We start from the raw sequence: 10,490 nt of genomic DNA on the forward strand, positions 1-10,490 counted from the left end.
TAACTAATATGAACAGAATTTCCAGATCTAGTCAATCACTTTCAGAAAAGAAGAACTTGATGCTATATGGAAAAGAAAGGAAAATAAATACTACAGAGAATATGGTTGGGACTATCAAATGCCTGAGGACATAAATTTTCACCATCATAGACAGTAAATCTTATCAAATTATGCACAATGTTAAACATAACAAAAGGTGGAATGTCAAAGCATCAGTAGATTGTAAGAGGTTCTGTAGTATTTAGTTACATACTTTTACATTTGTTGTTCAAATCTTGACATGGTCAACTTTGTTTTTCACCCTCTTGTCATGTGTATACATGGCACCCGTGGCAGTGACACATAAGAGACACCCAGCACACTCTGTGTAATGATTGGTATTAGGAAGGGCATTCAGTCATAGAAATGAAGCCAAAACAGACTGGAGACTGGTACAGCTCTCCAGCTAACCAACTCTAGTCAAACCCTCTTACCCATGCCAGCATGGAAAATAGACACTAAATGATGATGATCATATATAGATGGAAGTGTATTTATACATAGGCACACAGGTATAGCTTTGTGGTTAAGTTCGCTTTGTAAGTACGATACACTTCCACCTATATATATATACTCTTTTACTTGTTTCAGTCATTTGACTGCGGCCATGCTGGAGCACCACCTTCAGTTGAGCAAATCGACCTCAGGATTTATTCTTTGTAAGCCTAGTACTTATTCTATTGGTCTCTTTTGCCGAACCGCTAAATTACGGGGACATAAACACAGCAGTATCAGTTGTCAAGCGATGTTGGGGGGACAAACACAGACACACAAACATATACACACACATACATGTACATATATATACATGTATACAACGGGCTTCTTTCAGTTTGCGTCTACCAAATCTACTCACAAGACTTTGGTCGGCCCGAGGCTACAGTAGAAGACACTTACCCAAGGTGCCATGCAGTGGGACTGAACCCGGAACCATGTGGTTGGTAAGCAAGCTACTTACCACACAGCCACTCCTATACTTATATATATATATATATATATATATATATATATACAAACACACACACATAGCCATATATACATATATGACAGGCCTCCATACAGTTTTCACCTTCCAAATTCACTAATGACGTATTGGTTGGCCTGAGGTTATAATAGGAGACATTTGCTCAAGGAGCTGTGCAGCAGAACTGAACACGAAGTCACACACTTGCAAAGTGAGCTTCTTAACCACACAGTCATGCTTGTACTTATATTAGTGGAAGACATGAACACTTTGTAATGGAGATGGCTTGATAGATATAACAGAGAGGAGATAAATTCAATCAAATACTATTCTCTGTAACTCAAGTATTATATCTGTAAAATAAGTGAACAGTAAATATATATTTACTATATATATATATATATATATATATATAGTAAACTGTGGCATGCCATGCAGGATTTGATCTTCCTCTCAACTATATTACCTTTTATGTTCCTAATCTTTGCTCCCGGATACAGGAAGTCCTCAACCAAATCTAGTGGCTTCCCACCTACATTCATAATCTTTTCTGGCTTCTTAATGTTCTCTACCAGATACTTCAACTTAATCTCATTTATTTTCAGCCCTTCATAAAGAACTGAAGATCCGTCTCTTCATTGCTGCAATGGAGTCTGTGCTGTTGTACGGGTCTGAGACTTGGACACAAGAAACTCACTCAGATGGTGGATGGGTGCTACATGAGAATGCTGAGGATGGCTCTGAACATTAATCAGTATATATCAGGATGAAGAACTCAGACCTGTACGAAAGCCTCCCAAAAAGTTAGCTCAAAAATAACACAGAGGAGACTGAGGTTAGCTGGACATGCTCACCCTCATTCAGAGTTGATACTGCACTCAGTGCTCATGTGGGAGCCCCTACATGGACACACTAGAAGAGGGAGACTGAGGATGTTGATGTCCTAAGGACAGACACTGGTCCCTGGGAGTCACAGTACATGATAGCAATGATGAGGGACAAGGACTATTACAGAGAACTCAACCATGGATCTTGGGAATTTTACCCGCTCTAGATATATATATATATATATATATATATATATATATATATATATATATATATGTATATATATATATATATATATATATATGTATATATATATATATATATATATATATATATATATATATATATATATATATATATATATATATATATATAGCCTGAACAGGATAAGCTACTCCTATTTTGCAGAATAAAGTGTTGGCAGCCAGCTGGCCGCCAACACTTTTTTCTGCAAAATAGGAGTAGCTTATCCTGTTCAGGCTATATTATTAGCATTATCCTGTGTTTGAGAATTTAAAATCACTTCTTGAACTTTCTAAGACATCTCAACGCTTCTAAAAACAAACTTCGTTTGTTTGTTTACGTTCCTCGTAATTTAAATTTAATATATATATATATATATATATATATATATATATATATATATATATATATATATATATATATATATATATTCCTTGCCAAGATACCACTCCTAATGTTAGACACCACTGATAAATGTTAACCACTAGTCTTAATATAAAGCACCTCTCTTTCACATTAGACACTTCTCCAAATATTAGACATCAATACTAGACACCATCTTTAATGCTAGACAGCAGTACTAATGCTAGACAATTCCTAATTCTAGACATCATTCTATAATAGGTGCTGGCAGGGCTGTGTGGTAGAAAGTTTGCTTCTCACATGGTTCCGGGTTCAACCCCACCTTGGGTGTTTTCTAGTACAACCCCAGACCAAACAAAACCTTGTGAGAAGATTTGATAAAAGACAAAAACTGAAAGAAGCCTCTCTCTCTCTCTCTCTCTGTCTCTCTCTCTTTTTACTTCACAACCAGTGCTGGTTTGTTTATGCCTCCATAGCTTAGCAGTGTGGCCAAAAGATAAGTACTGGGCTTTGATTCATCCTCTTCAAGGAGGCACCCCAGTATGCCTGCAGTCCAATGACTGAAACAAAAGAAAAGTTAGACAAAACTCTTTGTTGTCAGACATTTCCACTAACATCAAACAGTCCTCCAAAAGATGGGCACTATTTTCCTATCAGATCTCCACCCACTTTTAATGCTACCCTTTAATGCCAATTACTTCATTTCAACTCTTTTCAAAACTGATGTACCATTTCTCAAGAAGTTATTGAGGTCAATGACTTTGACAGTAAAGAAAATGTATGTGAAACATTAATGCTTTTCCCCTGAGATCATTAGTGATATAAAATGAAATAACATTAACCAGATATTGAAATCAAGTCACTAACCCAGCAGATGGTTAAATTTGTTTCTACAGCACTTGTTTAATATTAACTATAGATCACTATTGTTGGACTGTTAACCCTCCTTTATTTATATGTTAAGATATATGAAATATCTTGCTCTAGTCACGTAAAATTCTTTCTCTGTAGGAGAGATCAGATCTGTAAACATGCAGATTTTCACTTTAAAAATGGGTAATACAGTATTTGGCTTACATGTTGTAAACATGTAATTTCTGTAATATATACAAGATATGAAAACAGAGATGTTATTCATGGTCATATATCTGATACAGAACTTAATAATAATTTACTGTAAAATGGTTGCTGTACTAGATTGACATTAACAGTACTGATTTTTAACTATCACCATTGTATACTTCAGGCAGTGATTTAGCAAAATTGTGAGGAAAGAAGATTGCTTCTTAATCACATGGATTTGGGTTCATCCCACTGCATAGCACCTCGAGCAAGTGTCTTCCACGATACCCCTAGGCTGACCAATGGTTTGTGCATGGATTTGGGAGACAGAAACTGAAAGACACTTGTTTTGTTTTGTGTATGTGTGTGTGTGAGAGAGAGAGAGAGAGAGAAAACAAGATTAAAAATATAGGCAGATATTTTTTAATCACATTGTAGGAGTCAAAATTTAGCTAACCAAATTGACCAGTGTAAGTCACTGCAACTCATGAGGTCCTCAAAATTACACTCCACTCTATTATTCGTGTTTTCCATATGTATGTACGTATGTGGATGTGTATGTGTGCACATGTATGTATGCTTGTGTATTTGTTTTGCTGTCTCTTTACCTTGACTTTGCATGATAGTTATAAGCAAGTGTTACCATCATACAAGCAATGTCCTGTGTTTCCAAACTTCCATAGAAAGGTATCTCATCGTGGGGAAATATTACCTAGCTTGGAAACAGGTGGGAGCTGGTGACAGGAAGGGCATCCGGCCATAGAAAATCCACCTTGACAAATTCTGTCCAAGTCATGCAAACAAGGAAAAGTGGATGTTGAAACAATAATGATAATGCTGATGATTATGATGTATTAAAACCCCACTAATGTCAACTTTAGTAGCAGTTCAGGACAGAAGATTGATGAAATTGCAAGGACATTACATGAGATGAATTGAATCATCTGATTTGACTTTTTGTGCTCTGACAGCACTAATTGCAATGATACTGAAGCCAAGCTGTATAGGCCTTTTTCCCTTTCCTTTGGCCAACATCAGTGGCATGAAGAGAAGAAACTTGCAAACATGGGCTACAGCTGCTCTTCTACCTACAAAATAATCCTCAGCCTGTATCTTGAGAAAGAAATTTTTAGGTTCAGATCCATAATATATATCTATATATGTGTATGCAGTATAGTAAGAATTTTGCTTCCCAACACATTGTTGTAAGTTCAGACTAACTGCGTGACACCTTGGGTAAGTGTCTTCTGCTATAAGTGCCTTGTGAGTGGATTTGGTAGATGGAAATTGAAAGATGTTCATCATATATGTATGTGTATGTATGTTTGTGTTTGTCCACCACCACTGCTTGACAATCGGTGCTGGTTTGTTTACATCCCTGTGACTTAGTGGTTCAGTAAAAGAACCCCAATAGAATAAGTATCAGCCTTTATGATAGTAAGTATTGGGGTTGATTTGTCCACCAAAAACCCCTCAAGGCAGTGTCCCAGCATGGCCACAGTCCAATGAATGAAGCACGTAAGAAATAAAAAAATATGTTTGTGTGTATGTACACACATGCACACACACAAACATACATATATACTTGTCTGTGTATGTATATATATGTATGTGTGTGTGTGTGTGTGTGTTTGTGTCTGTCCAGACACACTCATGCACGTGTGTGTGTGAAGGTCATCCTATTACAGATATGTAAAGAAGATTTTGTGTGTTCATTACTAAAGTCTATATTTTTTTTCTCTTTCAATATTTCAATAATTTCTAATATGCCACAGAAAAAAATGAAAAATTGAACAATTTGAAATGTGTAATGATAGTAGATAATATAATGTGTTACAATAATTATCAGAAAGTACAAAAAAATATACAACTTAGTAAATTAATGAAATTTCTTCTACTGCTTATACAATGGATTTTATAGGGGGAAAAAAAGGCATTCAATTAAGACATTTCAGTAAACAAATAGCACTGCTCTAATGTCTAGTGATAATCATAAACCAAACAAGATCTCTTAACAAGTTTAAAGTTGGTCTTTCACATTGCTTTAATGCTGACAATGTAGGAGAAATTGACTGTAAGTGAGAAGAATTTCATTAAATCATTAACTGAAAAGGAAAAGGACATTATCAACTGTATTTATTATCAAAGCCATAGTGTCACTTCTATTAGTTATAATCTTAATTGATCAGTCAACAGACTAAGAAAATGTTTATTTAGTCTTGAATGAAAATACTAGAGCTGTGCTTATAGATTTTGTTTCTTACTGACTGAAAACATTTATTGGTCTTTCTTTTCTCACATACTCTCTGTTAATTTATCAGTTTGAAACTATGTTTGTCTTGGCCTACATCCAACCTGATTACTGAAACTGAGACAATAATAATAATCTGATAAACAACAGACATTGTAAGACTAATGGTGAAAATTGGATCTGATTTTCCAAATTGTGTCATGAATGGTAAATTAAAATCTTTTTCAATGAAAACTATTCCTGTGTTAATAAAAGAAAGTAAGAGAGAAAAATCTATCAGCAAACAAATGAGGTTTGCAGCAATTAGAATTTGAAATTGAAATCTTAATATTTACCTAGCTCAGGAACGACATCTGGAAAAATTTCTCTTGAATTAACCCAACTTTTAGACACATCCCAAGGTGAAACAATAGGTTGAAAATGATCATCATAGTCAATTTTAAACTTTTCAATTAATTCCCAACTTATATCTTCAGAATTGATTGAATCAAAATTATCATTAAAATTGTCATTATCTTTTTCTAATTCACTTAACATGTTTTGCATTACATCTTGCTCATTATTTTTAACAGCATTACTTTCAGCAACATTATGTTTCTCTTTATGTAAAGGTGTTTCCAGTTTCTGCTGATTATCAATATAACTTAGCTGTTGGATTTCATATAGTAGAAACAGTATAATACAAAGCAATCCAGCCACAACGAGATGCTTCTTTCTGCGAACCCTAAAAATACCCAGGAACATAGTTGTTTTTTGCTTGTTTGTGTTTGATAGTCCACCATCATTACTGTGAGCTCATCTTCAGCAGTTCTCAAACTTCATCATTAAACAGAATTTATCAGAACCTGGATAAAGAGAGCAAAGAAAAAAAAAAAGACAGTTATTTGCTACATTAATTTTTATGAATATATTTATAATACATATTGGCATTTCTAATACATAGCAATTTCCTTACTTTAATCAGAAGAAACGTAGGAAAATGAAGCGAAAGGGAAAATTTTTGATAACATTCCCCTTTAAAATAAAGAATCAAGTTTATGTAAAACAAAGAAAGAATGTTTTTTCTTATGTAATTATCAATAAATTTACTTAGATCTGAACAGATAGAGTTAATTGAGTTGAATCCATTGATTAGAATACTGGTAAAGTTCACTGATTAGAATAACTGACTAAGATGACATTGTTAAAATATTCTTAGCATCTGGTTGTTACAAAAATAAAGTTATAAGACTGAGCTATATAATATATTTGTCTAATTTTGAAAGTGTTTTATTGTGTCAGTATTTCAGTGATTTTCCACACTTTTGATTGAGGCTTAATAATCATCTTGTGGAGTATATTCAAATGTATTTGTCTGCATTTAATTGAAAGCTGATAATTTCTTTCTACCTTCAGCTCAGTCTTTTTCAAATGTCTATCTAAATACCTCCATATATTTAAGTACTACATTTCAATCTCTTAAATGTTTAGTTGGCTTTTGATAAACAAGTGATTAGCTTGAAATTCCTTAACTAAAACATTATTTTCTTTTATATATTTTCGAACTTTCACTGTCTGAAATGGTGTCATCTTAGCTTCATCAGTACTATGCTTCATGAACTTATCTCAGATGACAAATTATACATTCGAATCAAGTATAGAGCAGATCAGAAATTCCATCATTCTTTTTTACTTATACATCAAAAATATGCATGCAAATCAAAAAAGAAACCAATCATATTAAACAAAGTAACTCCCAAGACAAAGAAAATGTTATAAAACTGCATCTAAGACTATCTTTCTCCATCTGTTTATAAATACAGTTAAAACTGTGTGCTTAATTAGTTTCTAAATTGTCTTAAAACATGACAGCAGGAGATTTTAAGTGAAAGAAAGCTTATAATTTAAAATATCATTAACTTTACTATTTGAACATTTTTTTCTGTCAATCTATGCATTAGCACGCACTTCAGCCTCTTGACACGAAAACAAATTATGTTGTTAATTCCCTTAATTTCACAAGAACAGAGTAAAGTAGGCAGCTTTTGAAATGACTTAAGAAATATCATGGAAGTTAGAATTTGAAATTTAATTATTTCAAATATATTTTTATGACTACTATTACAGCGATAACAATATTACCTGCCATTGACTGCTAATTTTCTACACCTGTTCATAAGTATCCATCATTCACCATTCAACTCCACTATTGATATACTAATCTACTAATATCTCTGAATTAACCTTTTCTCCTTACCACATTTCTATTGATATATACTGCCTTTGCTGCAATTAATTATGAAAATTACAAAATATTTAGTAAACTAACTGGTATTAAGAATATTAATTAGCATGAAATTTTCATGGAAGGTCTTAATTTAGATCACTTTAAACCAGAAAGCATGCATCATGGAACTGGGGGCTGCATCAAAACACTGAAACCAATTAGATTTGATATGATATTGTTTTCTCTGTATATACTGACCCTATTCAAGAAGTTCCTATTTCAGTAGAATCCATTAACATATTTCTAATGCATCTATCATGCTGTGAGATAACAGGATTTCAACAGTCTTTTCATGTACTCTTTCTAGCTAATTTCCCTCCATGTTTTCTTGTTAATTCTTGACTTAATGCCAGCAAAGATATAAAATTTATATAATTCTGTCCTCCAGCAACCAAGTAACTTTTAGTTCTTCCATCATAATGTTGTCAAAAAATAAGAGACCCTTAAAATATTGAAAAGTCTTGAATGTCAGATGTTACAACCTTGCAAGACAGACACTGAATACTATACTAAAGTAATATTATGTTACTATTACTTTTATATTCAAACAATGACCAGATGACCTTGAGGTGGTTATACTGCCACACAGCAATGGTTTCAAGCCATGCTACAATGAATACTTTGTTGTAATTTGGACAAGAGTCAATATTATGTTTAATTTAATGAAATCAGGTAAACACTTTACGAAAGACTAATTAGCAGTAGGAAAGATATCCACCCAAATGTTAAAGTATTTAGTTTAGCATTTCATGTACAAATATCCAAATTTGCTAAACAACAGTTTACTCAGTATGATCAAATACATAGGTGATAGTTTTGGTCAGTCATAACTATTTTAGTATAGACCTAACTGAGGTAAAACATTAAATCATTATTGCAGACCTTTAAGGCAGCAAGTTGGCAGAATTGTTAACACACCGGGCAAAGTACTTTGCAGCATTTAGTTCATCTTTAGTACTAAGTTCAAATTCTGCTGAGGTCAACTTTACCTTTCATCATTTGGGGTTGATAGATTTTTTTATTGGCACTCCGTCGCTTACGACAACGAGGGTTCCAGTTGATCCGATCAACGGAACAGCCTGCTCATGAAATTAATGTGCAAGTGGCTGAGCACTCCACAGACACGTGTACCCTTAACGTAGTTCTCGGGGAGATTCAGCGTGACACAGTGTGACAAGGTTGACCCTTTGAATTACAAGTAGAAGAGAAAGTTGTGGTGAAAGAGTACAGCAGGGTTCGCCACCATCCCCTGCTGGAGCCTCATAGAGCTTTAGGTGTTTTCGCTCAATAAGCACTCACAATGCCCGGTCTGGGAATCGAAACCATGATCCTATGACCGCGAGTCCACTGCCCTAACCACTGGGCCATTGCGCCTCCACAGGTGATAGACTAAGTACCAATGAAATACTAGGGTCAATGTAATCAACTAGTCCCCTCCCCCAAAATTTCAGGCCTTGCACCTATTGTAGAAAGGATTATTGCAAATCTTAGGCAAGAAATTAATACTTTATTGTAAATCTAAGATGTGATCTTAACAATTTAATGCATTAGTAATATAATCATTATAACCATCAGGTTCTTCAACTATATAAACATCCTTTATCTAACTTATATTAGGATAGATTCTATAAATTATGCTTTCAAACTATTAAAGTTATTACTGAGTAGTCCCAGACAGGTGTAAGTACAGGTGTCACATGGAAGAGGTTACCAAACAAAGCATACAAACAGAATTTCTCTCAGTAGCCACAGCATCTTTATTATAGACATATTACATTGGTCAACAAAGAATTTGTCTCAAGAAAAAGATTACCTGCATCTTGCATGTTTTTGCATGGAGAATTCAAAAATAATGTCAAATTATCTGTATCATCCATAATTTCTCTGTTCCACGATATCCCTCTCAGTTCCTGTTACATGGGCTAAATTTCAGTTGAGCTGTTGAAATGTGAAGCTAATAGTTTAAGAAATACTCCTAATTTAAACACCTATGAATAGAATTAACCTAATGGAATCATAAACCTAGCTGAGTCAATGAGTCACCGAAGCTTGGCAACACTGAGCCAATGAGTCACCGGTGCTTTGTCAGTGCTGTGCTTGAAGTGTAGGCATATATACTAAGTTCACATATTCCACTCACCTTCATAATATCAAGAAACTATAAACATTGCAAACAACTTTTGCTATTTTTGTGGTGACTTAACATTCAAGTCACAAAGACGGCGTTTCACGCCATTGATCACCCTTTCTGTTCCTCTGGCCCATGCAGCTAACATGAAGGAAACATATGAGTGTATGAAGCTTCTGTTGCAAAAACTTAAGTATGAGAAACATAAGTGGAATATCTGTGGTGACCCAAAGGTTGTGGCACTTTTACTTGGAATGCAGCTGGGTTATACCAAGTTTTGTTGCTTTCTCTGTGAGTGGGACAGGTGGGATAAGAAAAATCATTATGAAAAGAATGTGTAGCCAAA

The 10,490-nt window shown here is 34.2% G+C and overlaps 2 protein-coding genes across 18 annotated transcripts in view; one reads left to right on the forward strand and one right to left on the reverse strand.

Moving 5' to 3' along the window:
* Positions 1 to 10,490, reverse strand: part of LOC106873822 (glycosaminoglycan xylosylkinase) — a 424,441-nt gene that overhangs the window by 250,871 nt on the left and 163,080 nt on the right. For all 5 annotated transcript variants that reach the window (XM_052970088.2, XM_052970079.2, XM_089357711.1 and 2 more), the window contains one exon: positions 6,086 to 6,595. In XM_052970088.2, the coding sequence (XP_052826048.1) occupies positions 6,086 to 6,494 (409 nt within the window). In that variant the 5' untranslated portion in view covers positions 6,495 to 6,595. The remainder of the gene's footprint in view (positions 1 to 6,085; positions 6,596 to 10,490) is intronic.
* LOC106878725 (potassium channel subfamily T member 2) overlaps positions 1 to 10,490 on the forward strand; it is a 668,752-nt gene that overhangs the window by 143,017 nt on the left and 515,245 nt on the right. The window lies entirely within an intron of this gene.

Source organism: Octopus bimaculoides, chromosome 1, assembly GCF_046866305.1.
Source record: "Octopus bimaculoides isolate indiv1 chromosome 1, ASM4686630v1, whole genome shotgun sequence".
In the NCBI taxonomy this organism is placed as follows: domain Eukaryota; kingdom Metazoa; phylum Mollusca; class Cephalopoda; order Octopoda; family Octopodidae; genus Octopus; species Octopus bimaculoides.